This window comes from Emydura macquarii, unplaced genomic scaffold (assembly GCF_026122565.2).
Source record: "Emydura macquarii macquarii isolate MOO-44397 ecotype Brisbane River unplaced genomic scaffold, CSIRO-AGI_Emac_v2 contig_2897, whole genome shotgun sequence".
Classification (NCBI taxonomy): domain Eukaryota; kingdom Metazoa; phylum Chordata; order Testudines; family Chelidae; genus Emydura; species Emydura macquarii.
Window position 1 is genome coordinate 1,558,643 of NW_027133034.1, and position 23,420 is coordinate 1,582,062.

The 23,420-nt window shown below is 43.8% G+C and overlaps 1 protein-coding gene across 1 annotated transcript in view; it reads left to right on the forward strand.

The window, feature by feature from the left end:
- The first annotated feature begins 8,984 nt into the window (after positions 1-8,984).
- Positions 8,985-23,420, forward strand: part of PGM5 (phosphoglucomutase 5) — a 129,738-nt gene continuing 115,302 nt past the window's right edge. The window contains exons 1-2 of the mRNA XM_067569338.1: positions 8,985-9,747; positions 22,479-22,641. Of these exons, the coding sequence (XP_067425439.1) occupies positions 9,487-9,747; positions 22,479-22,641 (424 nt within the window). The 5' untranslated portion in view covers positions 8,985-9,486. The remainder of the gene's footprint in view (positions 9,748-22,478; positions 22,642-23,420) is intronic.

Here is a 23,420-nt window from a genome sequence, read left to right on the forward strand (position 1 = left end):
CTTCTAAAGTTAACGATTAATGTTTAAAATGATGATCTAGAACTCAGAGGATTAAACTGGTCTGTTTTGAATTTCTGGTGCCATTTGAAACCATTCCTTTTGATTAACAGGATAATTTTCTTTTCATTTATTTAAAATTGTTTTGTCATATGCCTGAGCTATATGCAACATAGCCTCACTGTTATTGCAATATTTAAATTCCTTTCAGCTGTGTAATTTAAAAATATTCAAACAATAAGAATGAAGCAATAATTGCCCTTAGATCATATCTGTCTCTATTAATAGCCAAAGAAGAAATCAAAGGCACTTAAAATATTGAGAAAATCATTAGCAGATACTGGGGTTTATTTCGATAAATGGGTTCAGTTGCTGTTAGGGTATGAATTGTAATAGGAACAGAAAATACATCTGGTGGTTAAAAGAGTAAATTATTAAAGGTTTATTAGGTAGATATTTTGATTAGGGTTGATGAAAGGTTCTTTCATCCCTGATGAGAGAGAGAGGGAGGGAAACAGACTAAACAAGAAAAATCCTGAACATTTTGCCTGACAAGATACTATAAACAAGTGCCCTAATAAATTACTGTATTGCATGTGTCTGACATGGTAGTATCATTTACATTAAATGTTCTTATCCCCTCTTTTAATGGATTCAGTGTGTAAATCCTACCCCAGCATTGCTTGCAGTCCTATGAATATAGGGGCCCTGCAGTAGCCACAGGACTAGCAGAATGGAGAAATGGCCAAATCATTAGTGGGCCCAGTAAGCAGAGGGGCAGAACCACTGGAACATGGGAGTAAGGAGAGGAGAAAGGCAGCGAGAACAATGAGGAATTGGGGTAAGGAGAAAATCGGGGGAGGAGGGGTCAGAACCACCAAAACTAGGGTAGGGGGGTTAGGAGAGGCACAGAGCCAGGAACAGAAAGTTGAGGAGAGGGTAGTTAGAAGGGACATTTTGTGTGTGTGTGTGTGTGGGAGGGGGAGTTAGTGTATTAACATCTAGACAAAAAGCAGCATAAATTTAAAACAAATCATGCTAGATACACTTGAGACTCACTTCTTTAGTTTGTTTAATGCAGGGACATACTGAGTTTTTGCTTGGAGTCCCATCTCAATTTTATATTGGCATAGCTCTTATACAGCATTTTTAATCCATAGATTTCAAACTGTTTTGCTAAGGACACTAAGTATCATTATCACCCTTTTTACAGGTGGGGAAACTGAGGCACAAAGAGGCACTACGACTTGCTCAAGGTCATCTAGCAGAAAGGTGGTAGCTGGGGTTAGGAGCTAGGCCCTAGATCTCCCAGGTCCCACTCTGCTGCCCTACTCACAGCACCATGCTGCTTCCTGATGTGTCCCTGGGTGGAAAAACCTGGAGTTCTGACTCTTGATGTAGGGGGAGGAGAGTTAGAAAGAGGTGTCAGGGGGCTGTGATCTGGCCCTTTCCATATTGTTAAATGGGAGGAGGTTTCTAATATGAAAAAACTTGAGACTCACTGGACTAGACAACTAAAAATGGATATTTGCCTTATTTTCTAATGTGTGTTAATTTCAAGAGGATGGCGTTTTCATTTGCACATTTTTAAACTTAGTATTTCCTTTGATTTCATCAAAAATACAGAACCTTGGACATACAGTAGCAGTGTACTACAGTCTCAGCCTCTGCCTTATGAAGTCACCTGTTATAATGTCTAGAAAAATAATACTTTTTGTTGGCCATTATTAACAAGCTTCCCTGGAGTTGGCAGCTAAAAGCAACAACCAGGGCATATTTAAGGACTTATATTTCACTACTGTATTATCATTGTAACATCCCAAAGTGTTCAATTATCAAGCTACAGTTGAGGGTTTTTCTCAGTTTTATTTGATATGGGATACAAAAAATTGCTGTTTAAAAGGATGCAGCCAATTCTTAGTTTAATGCCAGCTAGAAGGAGTGAACTTTAGACCATGAAATAATTTATCTGCCAAGCTTCTGAAGCGTACCAGTAGGAAACCATTTGGAGAAGGCCATTCAGTTGGCACCATCTGTAAGGCCTAGTTTGTTATGGTTATAGATCGTGATATCATCTGAGCATAATAGCCTTAAGGGCCTGATTTTCAGAGATGCTGACATCTGCTGCTCCTCCTGACTTCAGTTGGAGCTGTTCTTTTTCTTGCACCTCTCAAAATCAGACCTTTAATCTGTGGCTGCTTCTGCATAGGATTTTTTAAAAAATATATCCTATCAGAAATTCAGTCAAACGAACCAAGTTTTCCAATATTCCTTTAAACCATGTGACAGAGTAGCCATAACTGGAAGTGGATGACTTCTAGCTTATAAGGGGAAATCTCTTGCTAAATCAGTGTTTGGCAACATGTTGATTCTTGGCCACATGAACAGGTTCTCCAACAGAATGTGTCTGCTGCACTGTGTAGAGAGAGATGGTGGAGGGTGCACATGCAATTTCACACATGATAGTATTAGATGTGTTGTACATTTGCAATTAGAAACTGAGTGTAAACTTCATGACTTCAATGGGAGATGAGGGTGTTCTGCATCTCTCAGAATCATGCCCTGTCACACAAGGAGAAAAAACAAGTTCCGACAAAAATATCTACGAGCAAGATCTAGAGTCCACTCAGATTATCTGTCATGGCTCAGCCATGGAATTTAATTAGTTTATGAGTTTGAATAGATTGTTTAAATATATTTATAATGTCCCTTTCTTTCTGATGAACAGCCTGCCTGAGATCTGCTTTGGATATCGCTATGTTTTTAAAAAATATCATCTGCACCTCATCCACTTTTAAGCCTCAGCCACATGATTTTTTTTGGCACCATTCCCCCGTTCACATTGTATAACTAATGAGGATCTATTTCTCATCCTGAACTTTCCAGAAGTGTTTGGAATAATTTCCATGCTCAGGAAAAATCTTGCATAGAGAAGTAAATCCTAACCTGGACATTTTGTTGTTTGTGTTTTAAATACTGATGAATCTGACACAGCTGTAAAATGTATACGTGCATGTCCATTATAGTATCTGATTTCAGATCTCCATCAGAAGTTATTGTGTAGTGATCCTTACTCCTGTCTACACTGCCATTTTGCAAATCCAGCATGTGGAATAAATTGGTTTGAGACTTGACAGATCTGTTCTCATTCCCAATGTACTTCCTTTTCCTGCTCCATAAGCAGTGAGTGACAGGTGAACAACATCTAAGAAACCTAATGGAACATGTGGAGTACCCAGTGGTCCACTTGATAGCCTGTTTGCACATGGGAAGTGTCGCACTAGTGACTGCTCCAGGAGAGACACTCAAGGGAGCAGCCTTGTATATCCCCAGCCGGGACTTTATAGAGGACTTACTGTGGCCGTACAGGACTATATTTTGTTTCCTCACCCATACTGGCCTTCGTATGAGCAAAATTCCAAGCTGCTGTTAAGAAGGCAGGAGAAATGGAATGTGAGCTACTTTCCTTGTGGTTGTACTGCCAGCAAGGCAGATTGAGCCAGCATGTGAGATGCTAAATTGCCCCAAGACTAGGGTCAGATCAAAAGTAGTTGCTTGTGCCTGCTCAATTCTGCTTCCTCCCACACTGGCAGGAGATTCTCAGTGATGTTGCTACTCATGCAGAGCCTGATTCTGACACCGTTATTCATATCCCTTACTCCATGGGCATTCCTGAGTTGGTCTATGGAATGACCCAATGCAAGTAAGAGTGGCAGAAATGGACTCTCAGTAAGTATATCCAAAAATGAAAAGCTGTAGGTAACAAACCAGTTCTAAGTTGCCCATAGAGTACAAATCTTGATTTGCACATCCTTGTTTTTAGGGGTTTGAGTTAGATATTTATCCTTAAACTTTCAAAGTTTTACAGGAGATTGTGTGGTTAAATCTTGTGCTTCTCTGAATATTTGGGTCTGAATATTATTTTCACACATGTGTTTCTCTGATTTAATGCTCAGTCAATTAAAAAATTCTTTTTTTGGTAATTTAACATACAGAGGCAGGTGACTTTATAAGCCATTTTCAATTTTATACACTAAAGGCGGCTGAAGGCTTAATAAATCAGTTGTCAGTTATGACAATTGAGTTCTTAAAGAATTGTTGTTCCAATTTGTAGTTTGGCTTTTATAAGCCAAGTTGGATTCAGGTCTGTGTGAAAGTATTCCTTAATACAGTGTAATGGCTGTGTTTCAAAGTAATTAGAAAACCACAGCTGTGGTGAAAAAATGGCTCTTTTTCTAGTGATATAACTTCCAGAAGACAACTCCATAAGGATATAATTCTCAGCAGATCATAAATACTTGCTCTTGATAAAATTTTGATTCCAGTGTTCTAATCCTTACTGTCAGACAAAACAATGATTCGTGTCATTTTTCTATTCAGTTAATAACAGAGCTGGGGGAAATGGTTTTCCTCTCCCATGAAAATTTTCAAGATTTTGGAAATTTTTCCCATCCTGAACTCGGAAGAGAAAAGTTGAACCAGTAAAAATTGTCACAAACTGAAAATCTGAAAAAAAAAAAAAAAAAAAAAATTCTGATCAGGTCAATCACCTGATTGTTTCAATCATTTCAAAACATTTCATTTTGATTTTGACCTTTTATATTTTTCAATCTTTTTAAATATAAATTAACTTAATTTCAAAACAAAAGTAGTTTAGACCTCCTTAAAAAAACGTTGAAAAGGAATGTTTCAACAATTAAAAAAAATTCAACTTTTTTTAAACAAGAAATTTGTTAATACCATCTGTAGCCGGGAGGTGTGGCTTCCCTAGGAGATTGATACAGAGGGAGAGCCAAACCCCCCCTGGGGGTTGGAACCCAGGAGCATACCACCTGACCAGAAGCAGGTAGGCGGGGCTAGGCCTATAAAAGGCAGGCCTGCCCACTCACTCAGACCCCAGTGGCCGAGGGAGAAGGATGCCTATGGCTGCACCCGACCACTACCTGGAGGAGAGGCTGCCGGAGCCACCACGGCGTAGGGCCCTGAGGATCTGGAGGAGCTGCCTGAACCTGATGAGCTGGAGAAGACCCCTGGATCCTACGACCCAGAGGAGAGGCTGCCGGAGCTGCCTTCTGCCTGAGGCTCTGAGGACCTGGAGGAGCTACCCGAGCTGCCAACCCCCAGTGAGCTAGAAGGGGGACACAGACCCTGGGACCTAGAGGAACTGCACTCTGCAGATGACCCCAAACAGTTCCTGGACCTGCTGTCAAGTAACAAGGAACTGGGGTATGGCTCAGAATACCAGGTACCTTAGGGAGAGGGTGGGAGGAAGTATCCCAGGGAAGCCGACTATGGTCCGGCTGAGCTTGTGCTCACTCTGAGTCAGCGTGTTTCAGCTGGAGCCCCGCTGACCCAGTGACGGGACATCCCGTCACCAACAGGGCCCTGGGCTGGGACGCAGTGGAGACAGGTGGGCCTGCGTCTCCCTCCCCCATTCCTACCCCAACCTAGGGGTGATCGCCCTGTAAGGGCCAGAGTCTGTTTCCTTCTGACGACCCCACCCTGCCTAAGGCCAAGCTTTGGACCATTTTCTCGCCCCTCTGGGGCTAGATACTGCTTCCCGTTGTCTGCCTGCCCTGTTGAAGGGCTAGGCCATAGACTGTTTATGCGCCCTGCCAAGGGCTGGAGACTGTTCCCCACTGCCTCTCTGCCCTGCTGAGGGCTGGGCCATGGACGGTTTGCTTGTCCTATTAAAAGGCTAGAGACTCTTACCCCTATGGAGCGACCCAAACCCAAGGCTCGCCCTACTAAGGGCCGGAGGCGACCCCCCCCCCCCCCCCAATCTGGACTCCCCGAAGGGCGTAGGCGCCGAGAGGCGTGGCATCCCTTGGAGATTGACAATGAGGGGGAGCCACCGGTGCTGCCCACTACAGGGGATCCTCTACACATCACTTTCCTGCAAATGGTTTATCTTCAACTGCTTTGTAATGAAAAATCATTTTGTTTAAAAATTATTGATCAACTCTAGTCAATAATCTCATTAGTCTCATTAGTTGATTTCACCATTAAATTAAAAAGAGAAAGTTACTATTGAAGTAACTGAAAAACCCCATTCTGTGGTGAAGTGACAGTGTGAATTACAAAACATGTCACAATAGTGTTGTGTGAGGGGAGGGTCTGTCCTTGTTTCCATTACAAACACTCTTTGCATGAAACAATTGTAAAAATCTGTTCCAGTTTAAAATTCCGATATCAACCCAGTACTGATTCATATTCTTTTAAAAAAATGCAACTGAAGGTGCAAATTCTGCTGCTTGCTCCCCTGTGGGTGCAGAGGGTCTCCTGACAGTGGGTGCAGTTCTGCTGCTCAGAATGGAGGCAAAGGAGAATATGCACCCTCCCCTCTTCACACCATGGAACTCAGTTCTACAGCACTTCCCATGTACTAGCATAGAAGTAGGAGTGAGCAGGCCTCCAGGATCTGCTGCTTAACAGATCTTCTGCTCTTCCCTGTCACTCTACCAAGGGTGCACATTTGCACAGCTGGGGCAACTGCAGGTTCCTAGCTTCAGAAGCAGCCTCAAACTCTCTCTGTAGCTGTGCAGCAGGCTGAGGGTAGGAGTCCTGTCCATCATGGACATACCCACTGCCCAACCCAGGGTTTGGGTTGTGTGCTGGATGAAAGGATCAGGGCCTAAATGGAATGAAGAAAATGCACTTATGCAATGTTCCAATCACAAAAAAATAGGAAATGCAAAAGTGAAGTTCCCAAAGCAGCTCTAACTCAGCCATGCTGCACATCACATATGACTTATGGTAAACATTTTAGGACATGCTTCAACCACAAAAACAACAATTGACAATTTACCATAAGTAGAATGCATCCAAGCTCTGACTGCAGTATCTTGCTTTACAAATAAAGCAGCAAATGGGGGAAGCGGACAGTTCGACTTGCCAGGCTGAATTTGCAAGATGGGCAGAAAAATAAATGAAAAAGAAAAAAAATTACTTGTACAATGAGCAATTTTTATATGGAAGCTATTAATAGATGACACATCACATCATATTCAGAGTCACTTTTCATTGTAACTCCATTTTAGGCACAACTGGTCTGCCATGTATAATAGAAAAAATGTTGTAGGGTTGATTTAAAATAAATTAATAAAAATTCTATCACGTGGAACCATATTGACCCCAGATTGGGCCAGCAGCAGGGTTCACACCTTCAGATCCACAGCACAGACCCACTCCCCTCTGGCTGCTGTTCCCCCTTACTTCTTTGGGATTTGATAGCAGCCTTTAACTTCCTGAAAAGAGGTTCCAGGGAGGATGGAGCTAGGCTGTTCTCAATGGTAGTAGATGACAGAACAAGGAGCAATGGTCTCAAGTTGCAGTGGAGGAGGTCTAGGTTGGACATTAAGAAAAAGTTTTTCACTAGGAGGGTGGTGAAGCACTGGAATGGGTTACCTAAGGAGGTGGTGGAATCTCCATCTTCAGAGGTTTTTAAGCCTGGTTTGACAAAGCCCTGGCTGAGATGATTTAGTTGGGGTTGGTCCTGCTCTGAGCAGGGGTTGGACTAGATGACCTCCTGCAGTCCCTTCCAACCCAAATCTTCTATGATTCACCTCCCCACTGCAATCCTCAGGCATCTATGTCAGAATTAGGCTAGTTCTTCCTTCTCTCACTGCCTGGCCACCACCAGGAAAAGCCCTGAGAGCATAGGAGAGACTGTTTGCCTGGTCTTGGTTTTGGAGCCCAATGTAAGAGCAGCCCACAGCCACCATGAATGAGTAAGTCTTGCTCAGCCCCCACAATCCCAGGCTATAATATGATCCTTATAGATGGACTCTTTGGAGAATTTAGTTGGCAACCTCTAACAAGTGTCTATTGAGCATGTTCTACTGTGTGATTTTTCAAAGGCTTGTAACTTGGCTAAACTGGTCAGATTTTAATGCGGACACGAAAAGATACGTCCCAGACCCCAGAATGCAAAATTTCAAGTCCGTGCTCCAAACTATAAAGGGGCTATAATGTCCCAACCAAATGCTGTAAGAATGTTTTACCATAGGGGAAACTGTTGTTCTGCCTCTCTCAAATGTCTGAATCCTTTTTCTGAAACTTAAAAGTAAATAAAAAATTCAGTCTAAGCCACGTACCTGGCATGGAAAATTTCAGCCAAAATAGTTAGTTTGGCAGTCATAAGCAACTGGAAATGGGGTCTCATAATTAAAAGTTTAAGGTAACTTTAACTGTAGGCTACCAGCTCTGCCTATCCTTTAATCAATGAGACGGAAAACACATAAGGGTTTTACTCTTCAAAGTACTCTATGCCTATTAATTCACCAATCCTCACCCCGTGAGGTAAGTGAAAAAATTATCTCAATTTTCTAAGTGGAAAACCTCAGGCTGGTAAGTGAAGCGATTGACCCTCTGCCACAGGAGACAAACCTTGGCTGGGAAACAAGGTGGCCACCAGTACTATGTTCAGACCAGCAGGCATTCAGCCAGATAGGAAAAATCACTGTTCGAGCTCTTGCTCAAACTATTCCCGAGCAATGGAATTTAGAGACTAGAAATCCATTTAGCTGACCAGGGGTTTAGTATCACGGATAGCTGAAGAATATCAGTGCAGCAGACCTCGCTGAAATAATGCACCCTTTTAAGAAAGTTTAGCAGGCTCAGTGGGCAAGGATGGCATTAGGTAAAGGCACAGAATTTGATTTCATGCTACTTGTGACATTCTTGAATATCCGGTAGGCGGCCTTGGTGACCCTGTGTGCCTCAGTTTCCTTGTCTGTAAAATGGGGCTAATGCTTCCCTGGCTCACATGGGTGTTGTGAGGTTCCCTGGTTAATATCCGTGAAGCCCGCTGAGCTTCTCAGCTGGGCGGTGCCAGAGAAGTGGATATTCTTGCATCATTATTATTACTGAAGCAAACTGCCTTTCAAACCCACAGCTGTTCGCTGTGTGCCGAGCAGCAGCGGCGCAGCCGGCGAGCTTGCTGGCTGAGCGCTGAGGGGCTGGGCGGGTGGCTTTGTGCACGGAGGGAAAGCTCAAGGGCTGACAGACAGTACGTGATCCCCTGGAACAAATGTGTGACGCTGGGACTCGCCCCCGCCCGCCCGGCCTCTGGTTACATCTCTGGCAGGGGAAAACAATTCTCAGCTTCTCTTTCCAGGGTTATTTTGGGCTGGGGCTGCCGCAAAGGTTTGGCAAGGCCCCGCTGCCCTTGTTCAAAAAGAGGAGCTAGTTTGCCGCCGAGCGCAGAGGAGCGGGAGGGCGGCGAGGAGCCGCGGCGTCTGCTCTGCTCTGGGCAAAGATTCGGCGCCCGCCCGGCCGGGAGTTTTTGAGACTCGGGCCCGGGGCAGGGCGGGCGCGCGGGCGGGGTGTCGCGCGAGGCTCCGGCGCTGAAGTGAAGCGAGCCCGCTCGGGGCGGGAGGAGGCTGGAGTCACCCTCCGCGGCCGGGGCTGTTCACACGCGCAGGGCGAGAGGCGCCGCGGGCGGAGCGCGGGGACCCCAGGGCAGGTTCCCGCGGCGGGCAGCCAGCGATGGAGGGCAGCCCCATCCCGGTGCTCACGGTGCAGACCGCCCCCTATGAGGACCAGAAGCCGGCGGGCGGCGGGGGGCTGCGGCGGCCCACGGGGCTCTTCGAGAGTCAGCGCAACTATCTGCCCAACTTCGTGCAGAGCCTGCTCTCCTCCATCGACCTGCGCGACCGCCAGGGCTGCACCATGGTGGTGGGGAGCGACGGCAGGTACTTCAGCCGGACGGCCACCGAGATCGTCGTGCAGATGGCCGCGGCCAACGGGGTGAGCCAGCCCGAGCTGCGGCACCGGGCCCCCGTGCCCTCGGCACCCTCCCGTATTCCCGCCGCGCCCTCTGCTCCCCCGGGCCGTCTGCTCCCCTGCAGTCCCTGCCCTCAGCACCCCATTGCCCCGTGCCCTCTGCATCCCCCCCACCCACTGCTCCCCCTGCCCACTGCTTCCCTATCCTCCCACTGGGTCCCTGGGTCCTCTGCTCCCTTCATCCATCTACTCATTCCTGCCCTGTGCCCTTTGCACCCCCACCCACCAACCATGCCCCAATCCACCCACTGTACCCCTAGGTCTTCTGCTTTCCACTAGACACTCATCCACTGCCCTGTACATTCTGCTCCCCACTATCCCAAGTCCTCATGCATGCCCTCTGTGCTCAGATCCACCCATTGCAGGTCCATGACCTCTGCAACCCCTGCAGTGTCTCTGCTTTCCCTCCTGCACTCATCCACCTACAGCATGTCCCATGTCCTTTGCTCCCGCATCCACCCACTGCACTCCCCATTCCCTCTGTTTCCCCATGTCACCTACAAGCTGCAGTCCCTTGCCCTCTACTCTCCTCAGCTCCATGACCTCTGTCATGACCCACTATACCTCCTTGCTCTCTGTTCCCTCCACCCTTTGCATCCCGATGTCCTCCGCTTCCCCCCACCCCCAGCTACCCACTGCATCCCTGGGTACTCCACTTCCCCACGGTCTACAATCCTGTGCTGTCTGCTCCTTTCTTCTGCTCCCTCACTTGCCCCCTGAAGCTCTATGCCCTCCACTCCCAACCCGGTATATCCTTGTGCCCACTGCTTCCCTCACCCATTCACTGCACCTACCCGTCCTTGTGGCAGCATGCTGTATTATACACACACTGCCCCAATCTATATCAGCCCTTCACTCACTGCACCCCCATTTTCTCTATGCCCATCCACTCAAAGCATTCCCCAATTGCATCCTTTCCACTGTCATCCCTATGTCCATCCACACAGTGCATCACCATACCTCCTTTTGCTCCTTCACTTATTACAACCCTTTATTCCCCACATTCATCCGTCAGCTTACTGCAGTCTCACTCTCCTTTTTTCTTCCCTGTCTGCACTCATCCATGATCTCCTCTCACTTTTCATCCTCATCTCCCTACTCCAACCGTCCATTCTTCCCCCTTCTCCACGTTGTATCTGCCCATTCTCTCCCTTGTCTGCTCTGCCATCCATTGCACCCGTGTTCTCCCCCTTCTGAACCCGCTCTTCCCTCTTTAGCACCCCTCCCTCCACTAAGCTCTTCTCCCCACTACTGCACCCATTGCATTCATACTTGTTTCTTCCCACACCATTCTTTGCCCATCTGTGGTCAACCTTATCTCACACCCTTCCATAGATTCCTTTTTTATCAGATCTGAGCTGTATTTCTCATCCCCTCTTCCATGTTTCTGTATGTCTCCCCATTATTTCCTTAGATTTTTGTCTCAATATGTAGTGTCATGATGCTAGTTCGATGTTATGGGGTTTGCTTTAACTTAACTGTCATTTACTGCTTTAGTAATGAAGCAGAAACATTCCAGAAACCCATGTATCAAAGGCAGTCATTTCCTCTGGTTTACCATAGATGGCCTGATGAGCATGTATTGCTTTCTCTTGTCTCTAAATGTTATGTTTAATTTTGTTGTGTATTTTAATATTTTATGTGCTGGTGATAAAACAGATGACTTTTAAAACTGAGAGGAAAACATTTCAGTAGTATTTGACTTTTCATCATCTCAAGTCAGAAGGAGTGTGTATTAATTATTATTATTTTAATTGTATCTTGGTAGTACCTAGTTGTCCCACTTAGGGATCAAAGCCCCATTGTAATATGTACAATGAAAATATGGTCCCTTTTAATCTAAAATCACAGTAATGAGAAAAGAAGGAGCAGTCAGAATTAGAGACATCATGTAAGAGGGGAAAAATGCTTTAAGATGTGGGCAGTATTGAATAGATACTAAAAATGTAAAGAATCATTACTTTTAATCTGACCTTTTTATATGCCTATCTAATAGCTGAGCTGTATGCTAAATGCCATCTGATGTGCCCTTTAGGAAGTGCTGTTGGACTTCAGAGGGATAGAGATTTTTTTAAAGTATAACCAGGGTGCTCCTGAAAAGCCACAGAAGCAGTGTTGACTGTTCTGGTCGTACCATGCTCCTTGACTCCTTATTTTAGACTGAGATAGGTAGGGCAGGTGAGAAATGCTTTTTGGCCCTGTGTGAGAAAATTGAACCCTGTGGAATGACTGAAGATTCAGGAGGTGTATATCAAGTTTGTATTTTTTGCTGGATGGATATTTTTCAAGAATGTGCAAGTTACTTATTTTTCACAGTGAGAGCGCTTACATGTTTTGACCTTGTGCTGTATGTACATCATTATGAAAATAATTCCTTCTCTGTTGTCTTTTCTCATACATTTAGGACTAAAAAACAAGAGTGGCAAACAAATTATTTATATTGACTAGCGCTGTGGTTGTCTGTAATACATTCTGCTTTGCTGTCAAATGTCAGAAAACTATAATATGATTAATTCTTCTGATGAATTCACATACAGATGGGTATATATATTTATTTTGGAGATATCGGTTATAAGGCTATCGTTAATGTTGCCTTGACATTTTCACTTAAAGCAGGACTAAAATCCCGCTATTTTATATTTTAATGATTGAATTGACTCTCCAAATTTGGCACAATGATTCTTCAGGAGATAGTTTACTTCTATGTAATCTTTAGTAATTATTTACTGATTTTTTTTGCAGAGGAAACATTTTAAAACCTTTTGACATTTTTAAACCTGTTCTCCACGTCTTTCTTTGGGCTTTTTTAATTTTGAAAGTAAATGTTGTGCACATGTCAAATTGTACCCAGTAATCTTTACAATATCTCAGATGTGACATTAACATTTAAAAGTTATTTCTACAATGTGTTTTCACCAAAATGAGATTAGCCATCAGGAGCTGATAGCCGTGAGACATTTGAAACAGACATGTATTACACATAAAGAGCTTACTGGGGGAGGGCATAGGATTAGGGACAGCAAGAGATTTTGTGCAGGGATATAGGAAGTATAGAGGGTGAGCAGAACTCTGGGGGGGCATGAGGATGACAGCAGCTGGGTGGTTAGCCATGGAGGAGTGTGCAGGGCTATGGAGGCAAGGCTGAGTGAGGCTATGGGTAGGCATTTTGGAGGAGAAGGCAGCAGAATGTCCTCTCTCCCTACCATCGTTGCTCTGAGGACCTGTTATGGCTCACCAAGCAAGGGAGTCCTGGTGTTCCGAGCCAGGAGCAGGATGCTGCAGCTGGAGCTCTCCTCCTGTATAGCCTAGCTGGTCACTGCAGCCCATCTCCACAAAGATCTCCTACCTCTCATTGAAATAATTGGATATTAGAAGCCTAAACACCTTTGTGGATCTAGGTCTAGCTCCACAAACACCAGTGTGAACCAGCAAGCACCTTCCCTTTGTGGGAACCAGGGAGTTCAGGAAAGGTGATGGCCATGAGGCCTGCGGAGCTAGGAAGGGTGGACACCAGGAAGCAGAGGAACTGGAGGATCAGGGACTGGTGAGCCAATGGGCCAGGTAGCACTGGGGGCAAGACTCCCTGTTGGCCAGATACCTGTGTCCCTGCCTATTTCTCTCCCTTCTCCTCAGTCTTCCTTCCACATTCCCCTTTCTGTCTTCTCTTCCCCATCCCAGCTCTCTTTGACCTGGTGATAATGGCCAGTGGAGACCCACTTTGACAAACTTTCTGTGATTTGTTGGAGCAGAGCTCCCCGCTCTGCTGAATGATGGGAAGTTTTGTCAGACACAGAGAGTGCTCTATTAGTGTTGCTCAGGGTTGTGTTTGTCAGGAGGCAAGTTTCCCCTCACAATTCCCACACAAAAACTTTAGATTTAAGATTACTCTGATATATTCTCAAACAATAGAATTGTTACAACTCAAGGAGACTAAGGAATAAGGCTACACTGACATTCAAATACCTTCCCCAATCCTCACATCCACCTCCACAGCAAACTTAACCATCCTCCATACGCACATCCACTTCCTCTAATATCACAGTAAGCTTAACTATCACCTCAGATTTTTGAGCTAATACTAATAATATGCTGTATACTTTTACAGTGTAAATACGTCTGCTGGTAAAGTATCTTACCCTCCCTGAGTACATAGCTAATTTATCATCCTGTCAGCTCAGATAGCTCCATGTGTTATCAGCCATGAAACTAGGTGAGAGAAAGGGATTACTCTTGAAGGCAGAAGAGTTCTCTCCTTGGGAGAGAAGGAACTCACTCAAAGGAGAGGCATTGGTGTTGCAGAGAGAGGAGTGAGCTGCCCTGAGCAGGATCAAAGGACACTTAGGGAAGCCTTGATGAAGTTGTATTCAGAGCCTTTTCCCAGACCAGAGTTCGAGGAGGGTGACGGTAAATTATGCTGACAAACTCATCTTGCAGCTCCACTGTGGAGGAGTCAATTTTATGGTACATCATGCCTCCTGTATATCAAAATACAAAACATTTTCTTTTATCAGCTTTAAATGTGTCGTCATTCAGTGGCCCTGGATGTTTTGTGAGTCACCCAGCATTCCGTCTTTGGGGTCCCATTACAGGGCAGCCACAGTCTGGGCCACCCAGCATTGTATACAATGTGTACTTCCTTTGACTCTGAATTATGTGCACCAAGTAGGGCTGGATTAGCCAGCAGTGGCTAGCTACTGATTGTGCTCTTGAGCTGCATGTGGAAGGCCCATCTGGGACTGGCTAGCAATCACATCTGGCAAAGATACCTGGCTGATGGGCTGGACTGGGGGAAAGGATACCCAGCAGAGCCAGGATGCTATGATTCGGCCATGAAAGAGATTGCAGGAGCAGAGACCATCCTGTCCTGCTTTCTGCATCTGCTTAATGTCTTAATAGATCTGTGAATGAAGCAGTCTTTGCAGCGCTATGTGATAGAAGAACCACCTGAGGCACGATCTTGCTTTCCTGCTCAGCATTGCAGTGATATTGCCCTGATGTCCTAAAGTCAGAAAAAACGAGGCTTGAAGGCTCACCTATTTCAATTGCAATATGATGGGATGGTTCAGTTTGGCCAATCACCCAGAGCAGTTGATGGTTGGCTGATTGCTGGTTCAGGGTGTATGGTAAGGTTAAGGTTATGAATGGGAACCCTGGATTTCAGTGGGCAGATGGGAACCCTGCAGTGGAGTTCATGATTTTCCCCCAGTATTGTGTAGCAGTGTTCCACAGAGAGGGATGTACTGCCACTATACATTTAGTAATGCTCAAGTTTAGCAGTTTAACTTGCCTGCCTGCTGCCTGGTTATTTTCCAGTTGTCTTCTTTTAATACAACATTGTTTGTATTTTCTATTATCTTTCATGTAAATCTAGCACCTTGCTGGTACTGTATAAATAATGAATACTTTCTCTGCCCCTCGTTGTAGCATATTACTCGCTCATACAAAAACAGGGAAGGCCATAGTAAAGGATATGAAAGCAGGCATCCACAGTGTTCAGGACATAATCTGCTTGCTTCATGTGTTTTCAATCTTAATTGACTGAAGCATGTGAGAGATTACTGAGCAGAATAAAAAAAAACATTAAGTGACTCCATGTTAATCTACTGTATCGTCTGAAAATGCACAGCTGCATGTAGCAGCAGTGCTTAAAAGTAATCTGGCAAAATATTTGTTAGGGTAGCCATTCTTTCAGCCTTAACAGTTTGCTGAAAGTCTGGCCTTTTTCCTGCTGCAGATGCTAAATACAAAATGACAAAAGATAATATGGAATACAATATACAGTGTGGTATAAAGGACATTAAATAATTGTAGTCTTGCAGTAATGTAAATCTTTGAGTGCCAGAGGTACGCTTTTCATGCCAGAGCTGTATCAAGTGATGTGAGGAGTGTATTATCAGTGCTTTAATTAGAAATGGGTAAATGAGCACCAGTTTGTCTCTTCCAACCCAGATTATTAAATGTCAGGTCAATAAATCTGAGAGTCCATTATTTAAAGAGAACTAAATGTCAGTTTAATGTTTGCTTCGGAGACAAAACATGAAGCATCTGTGACAAGATAGAATGTGAGTGCATGTACCTGAAATGCCTGGGTGAGGAGGATCCATGGAGATAACTAGTATGGGAGTGCTGCTTAATTCTGCGCAGCTTTTGGGCCTTGTCATAGGGATACTTCAGACCTTCACACAAGGATTCATGAGGAGTTCTTTGCAGTGGTGATTATTATTGATACACAGCACAAATATTTTAGCTATCAGAATTTACTATATTGACTCTCAACATCATTAATGTAGACATGAGATCCCTGTCTTACTTCCTATGGGCAAGGACATTAATGATTATGTTAATAATGGGAATTAAAGCATCCATTTCAATGGGAGAATAGAATCTGCAGTGTCAGGTGAATAGAAATACATGCAAATGAGAGCAGTAAAAAGATCACGCCATATAATACATTAATCATGTATTCTGAGTCATGTTGAATATATTTCATTTGTTTAATATTAAAAGTAACTTGTTTTTGTGTACAAAATGTCAAAACAGAAAACTTCTTGAGGAACATAGAGCTGGACATATATGTTTACGTTGGTCTGCAATAGATATGCACTTCCATAGATGCAGACTTGTTCTCATGCATTTTGCAAAGTATAATTCCTGTCAACTCCCTTTGGCTTGTATATATGCAACTCTGTTTTAAAAGCTGGCACACATCTCTGACAGCTGTAGTTGGAAGATTGAATCATTGCCATAGATGGCAGCCTTTCTACATGCTTCATTATTTAAAAAAAAAAAAAAAGGGGGGAGGAGGGAATCCAGATGCAAAACAGACATTTTTAATATGTGTTTTCCACATGCCTCTGTGTTTCTTAAAGAAATATTAATATGTAAACAGTTGTGTATGCTAGAAGAAAGTTTGTTGCAATCTGTCAAGGAATTCTGTATATTTTCTCAAACCCCTCTGTAATTTGGCAGTTGGGGATAAGTGACAACACCAATATAAGGATCCTGAGAGAAGTGGCATGCTTTCCAAAAGCAGCCTCACAGACAGAAAAGAATCCATAAAAGGGCAGAATCTAATTCAAAACAACTCAGAATATTTCTCTATTTCCTCTTATAATTAGTTGCACGGCACTAATGTTGCAGTGAAAGTGTTGGCCTTTCCTCTAGCAAAGCTGGGTCTAAAACTCGTTTGATATGCTTATTTGATATACTGGGGTTTCAACTTGTCTCCTGGTGGATGAAGTTTTTTACCCTGTCCATTTCCCAGGAAAAAATGCTTCTGTCAAAAATCAGGCCACAATAAGTGGGATTGTATTTCAGTGGTTATGCATAGGGTCAAGTGGAAAAAGTGTTTGTGAACCAGTATCAAATCCCAAACTGTTGAATGAAGGAAACGATAATATAGCATAGCATCTGTCACTTGAGGATCTCAAAATGCCTTAAAAGGTGGGAAAAGCACTATATGGCCATAAAGTAGCTTTTGTTAGTAAGTGAAACCTCCCTTTTGTTTCACACTGAGTGAACTAAAATGTAACCACTCCAGTCCAGCTTGGAAAAAATGCACTTTTAGTCCTGCCTCCCATATACTTTGTTAATCAGCAGTTTGACTACATTTCAGATGTTGGCACTTGGAAAAAGATGGCTTTATTCTGCCATGTGACAGAGGTTGTAGTGGAGTCAACAGTGATACAGTTAATTCAAAGGCTGGCAGGATTTGAGAGAATCCCACAAAAACAACTAGATTTATGCAACTCCATCAACATGCACAAATGACACTCACTGTAGATTTTAGGAATAAAGTTGTGCTCTCTTGTTGATAGCACAAATGTCCACCTGAGTTTATATGTATTACTTGCACTAAGTTCCACATTTGTGGAGGCTGATTTTAATTATTCAATTTAAGCATCATGTACGGAAGGACTGATCTCATGAAGCTGGAATAGAAAGTACATTGTTCAAAACATTTATTAAAAAGATACAAAATTCAATATCTATTATTCATATTAACTGCACATATACTGCATCCACAGGGAAAACTGTGCATAGGATGGCTGGTTAAGCAGTTTTTGACAGAATTTTTTTTTTCCAACAGAAAATTGCAATTTTAACTAAATGAAAATTTTCATGGACGGTGTCTGTTTTCCATGGAAGCTTTTGTCTTTATATTGAAAAAATACCCCCCCTCCCCCCAATGTGTGGTTTTGTTTGCTTAGGGGCAAAAGCTTTTGTTTGGTTGGTTTTTTCATCAATATTTTCTGCAGGAATTTTTTTTTCCCAACGAGCTCTAATAGGGTAGATATGTATTTTGTTAGGAAATAAAACAATCCTTGAAGACTTTTTACAGTTACTATTCACAACTTTAAAATTTTGAAAAAGTTGAATAAAAAGTATCTTGTGCTTAGTTTAGCTGTTGAACATTCCAATTTACGCAATCTGTTTTTGCTAAAATAATCCACAGAAGCTCATACTAGGTGCATGAATATCTAAGCCTTATCAAAGTATAGCTGCACAGATTTTTGTAGAGTTGAAAGGTTCCAGCCTGTTGAACTGTGTCCAAAATGAATTGAGAGTCAGGGTTTTTCCACCTTCTACAAATAACTGACCTAGCAGCCAGTAGCAAAAGTTGAATTAGCATCCAATTATCTCTGTCACATTCCTCAGAGAGTTCAAATACTCCAAGATGCAAAATTCCAGAGTGCTTGGCACTGAAAAGATGGGGATTTTTTTCCCCAATGTGATATATAACTAAGGATCTCTGCTGAAAGAATTTCAGGCAGGACCAGAATACAGGAAGTAAGGTTCCCTCTAAGAGAAGTGATTTGCCATCCTGCTTACTTTACTGGTGTACAATTCCCGATTGCAGCTCTAGCTAATGCTGTCTAAACAAAGACATGATGGTATCCACAGCACTGATTTGAAAGGATGTGACAGCTTCATTTCCCATTTAATTATGAACTTTCCTTTACGAGGCACGATAGAGTATTTGCTTTGTATACTTTCCCCACAGTCTTGTGCACCCTCCTGCTTCTTGCGGGGGGGCTGTGTTGTCGGGCGGATGGTGTGGCCTGGGGGCCCACACTGCTAGCAGGGAGTCATACGCATGCCCAGGGGTGGGCTGCTGGTGAGGGGGAGACACACAGCTGGGAGAGGTGACTTGGCTGGGGGCGGGGGCCACGCTACTTGATGGGGGGAAATGGACTGGGGGTGCACTGCCTGAGGGGAGGCATACACAGATAGGAGGGATGCGCTACCTGGGCCTGGGACAGATGGCCAGGGGACGTGCTGCTTGGGGGGGACAGACGGCCAGGGGGGCATGCTGCAGGGGGGAACAGAACAGGTGGGGGAGTGGGCGCTGCTTGCGGGGGCGTGACCGTGACCAAGGAGCAGACAGCAGGGGTGCGGTGCTCCTGTGGGCTAGGGACTAACCCGGTCTTGCGTCAGCCCGAGCCCTCCCTGGACTCAATTCTGGCACTGGCAAGCCGGGTCTCCATCTCCCTGCGGGTCTGGTTCATGGTCTCCGGCCCCAAGCAACATGTGGGCCGCCTCGGCCGCCTCTTTCCTTCGTCTGAACTTGCTGTGGAAAAGTAGACTAACTGCTGATTTGCCCCCAGTGACTGGGTTTGGTGTAACAACTCTGTGTTCTCTAGTGCCCCCGACCATTGTCACTCCAGTCCTGTGGTGGTCTCTCCTCTCGTGACTTGGCTCTCTGACCAGATCATGTTTAAGCTCCCATCTTCCAGGGTAAAAGAAGGTCAAACAAACAAAAGTCCAAGACCTTGTGTGGTCAAGTGACTCTGGACCAAGTCATTGTTGTTCTTCTCTCCAGGCTCAGAGTTGTCCATGTCCCCTTATGTCAGGTGGCTTCACACCACTTTATCAGTGGCTGGAAGGGAAACCAGGCCCACCATCTATAGTAGGTTCCAGCCAGGGACTCTAGGACAAGCAGTCAAAGTCTGCTCTATCAAACATCTCGCAGCTGCTTCGCTGGACTCCTTCCTACAATTAACCTTTCTTTAGATCTTTTTCCTCAGCTCCTTCCTGGGCTCTTTGTAACAAGCAACCCTTTCCAGGGCTCCTTCCCAGAAGTCCAGTTCCTACCCTTGTGTCAGGGTCAGCCATAGGAGCTTGTTCCAATCTGTATCTTCCTTCCCCAGGCTTAATCCTCACCTACAGGCCTAACTGGCTCCTGCTAACCCATGGTTAATCAGTGTGGGGTTTATACACTCCCATCACACTTCCCCTCTGTTCTCCTTTTTCTCCATGCCTCTCCATATGCTACACTCTCCATATGCTACACCCCAGGCATTTCTACATAGAGCTGGTTGGAAAATTTTCAGCAAAATGTTTTTGTTTTCATTTGTTTGGGGTTTTTTTGGGTTTCATTGATTTTTTTGAAAAAAATGCAAATTCAGCAAAACTGCAGCTTTTTGTGAGAAAGGTCAGTTCTGACAAATTCCCTGATGACATTTTTTTAAAAAAGTTTCAAAACTGTTGAAAATGTACCCTTTTGACATTTTTGAAACAATGTTTGGTTTTCCAGTTCAAAGTGACTCAATTTAAAAATAAAATAAGAAGATTTTGAAATTATTGAAATTAAACTTTTCAATTGATCTGAACCAAGTTTTCCCCCCAGATTTTTGGCTCATGAACATTTTTGAAATGTTGACTTTTCATCCTAATTCAAATGGGAAACATCTACCATATCATGAAATGTTTTCAGAATTTTGGAACACTGTTTCCCACCCAGCTCTACTTCTGTATTCTCCTTAACCACTCAATCCTACTGTACCCCACATTCTCCCTTTTGCTGCTCCTAAATTCAGTCTTCAACACACACACTGGACTGTGGACTGCCAGGCAGGGAGAGGGAGCTGATATGGCCCTGACCCTTCTTTCCTCATGGAGTGGAGGGCAAGCTAAGGGAAGCATGTCTCCGCTTCTGTCCTTCTCTGCCTTTAGAATGGGAGGCGAAGTCGGGAGCAGTGAGAGAACAGATCTTGTTGTAGAGGAGACAAAAATTGGGGACATCTCTACTTTACTGTATGATGCTGATGCTGCTCCCCTCACTGGTAGGAAAGATGGGAGCCCCCATAAAATCCAATTGCTCCCACTTCAGATTCTCCTGGCTTGTGAAGTCCCCATTTCAGCAGCCAGTAAGGATACTTTCCCCAAGCCAAGGGAGGGAACAGGATACAGAGCTTTCCTGCTTTTAGCAGGGAAATGGGGGCTGTGCTGTCCAGTGCTATCTTTTTCCTTTAAAGAGACTGACTGGCATTTTTAAAATGAGTCAGTTTAAAAAAAAAAAAAAATCAAGCAGGCAGTGTCCCTTTAATGTTCTGCCTGCAAATACCTCATTGCTCATCTGTGACATTAACTTCTCCCACTGGTTTTATCATCTGCTTGTTTCCCAGAGAACGGAACTCTTTTATATTTGCCTGTACATATATTTATGATTGACTCTTGGATTATTTTTATATTGAACTGAAACTGTAGAGTCTGTCTAGGCGACAAGAACAAGGTTTTGAAATTGTAACCTTGGGGAAGACTTGCACTTAATACCAACTGCGCTGAGTCTAAGTTTAATAACTGCCCCCTGAAAACTTCTTGTATTTAAGAATGGACAGGAACTTCATGTTTTCAAAAATAGCTCATATAGGTTCACAATCTTTTCAGCAGTACTAGCCAAAGAGTGACCCTGCAGGCCAAATGCAGGTCACAGTGTTCTACTGCCAGGGCATTGCTGCCCTTATCTTGGATATAGAGGTATGACTCACAGAGACTATAGGCCCTAGCATGCAGTTATCTCCTTGATCCAGCTCAAAGGCCACTCCGTGAAAGGCAGTTGCTATCTGTTCTCTATTATACTAATTAAAGCCCCAGCCCTGCAATCGGATCCACACAGTTGACGTTTGCACTTGTGTGAGGCCTCATTGATTTCCATTGGGCTCTGTGTAGGTGCATAGTTCTGCCTATGTGGAACTACTTGGGCCTAAATGTTGTTCTTGGCTCCTGGCAAATGGCCACTGTGGCCCTCCAAAATTTGGGGGCCTCTGCTTTACTGTCTACTTAAGACCAAATCCTGCTCATTGACTTCAGTAGAGTTACTCCATCTTTCCAGCTGTGTAACTGACAGCAGATTGGCCAATAGTGTCTAAAAAGTCTAATTTGTGTATATTTAGGTATAAGGTACAAGTATAATGCTATCTAAATTACGAAAGAGTTGGTGCAAAAATTCTTTACAATTTGTGTAAATTAATTATTTCAGCAAGTTGCATAGATGAAGTTAATGAATTTTAGCTGAGGGGTATATTTTTTATTTTTTAAGGTTAAGGCCAAATTCAGTCTTAGCAGATATTTATTTGTCATATATTTGTAAGAAATATTTATTTAGGAGGAATAGCCAGTTTGACCACATATGGCTACTTCATACTTCAGAATTCAAACCATTGTCTGTCATCAGCAGGGGTCTAACAGGCTAACTTCCAGAATTCTTAGTTACACAGTATTTGTTCCAGAACTAGCTTAAATACTGGCATTATAGGTCTTGGGCTTCCAGCCATACTGGGAATTGAGCTATCTTTCTATATATTATACCTACCTACATACATAGGTATAATTATTTAGCAGTTGGTATCATCCAGAGTTGAAATACCAGCATCAATCAAATGTAATTAGACTTATTTTTCTGGTTCATTTAGATTGGAAGATTGGTTATTGGCCAGAATGGCATCTTATCTACACCTGCTGTTTCATGTATTATCCGAAAGATCAAAGCAGCTGGTGGAATTATTCTAACAGCTAGTCACAGTCCTGGAGGACCTGGAGGAGAATTTGGAGTCAAGTTTAATGTTTCCAATGGAGGTAGGTGTTTTTATAACACATTACATCATTGTATCACAGAATGATAGAAATAGGTTGATAGAGAGAGCCATATGGTTATAACTATATATGTTCTCCCGTTATTCGACTAATACTGAAAAATCCATATGCTATATGGTTTTCAATATTGGGAGTGGTTTTGTTTATATATTTTTATATGAAAAAAAAATCTGATATATCCTGGGCTGGAACCTGCACCTCTCAGTTGGTTCAGCTCCCTCTGAAGTCTACAGGTGTTCTATGTACAGAAAGGCTGCTGGATTTGTCATCCTGCTTTTTAGATTGTACTTAGTCTATGTCACTGGCTGTATGATAGGGTGTACTAGGCGTTCTCTGCCCCCTGGAGGAGTTGGCACCTTGATACCATTCCTGCTTAGAAAAGCCACTCAGTTTCAAGTACCAACAAGACTGGGTCCTAGAAGGGCTGGGAAGAGTACACAGCCAATCAGGAACCACCAAGTGAATTAAGAATGCTTGTCTGCTTTATCAAAGAGGAAGTGCTGGTTGAAGCTAGGGCAGGAGAGGAAGATCTCAGTCCTGCCTCAAGCCTGAGTCTGGGTAAGGGCCTAACCATCAGATTGCATCTTCACTTAAGCAATGCAGCAAACTGGTGGATTTGTTTTTAAATTTAAAGGGCCAGGTGGCCAATTCCTTGAGTTTAACTTTAATTTTTTATTAGAGGACTAGCAAAAACTTGCAGCATGAGACACCTTGCTCCAGGCGAGCTGTTACAGGATGTGTCTGTTTCAATTCCTTTATAA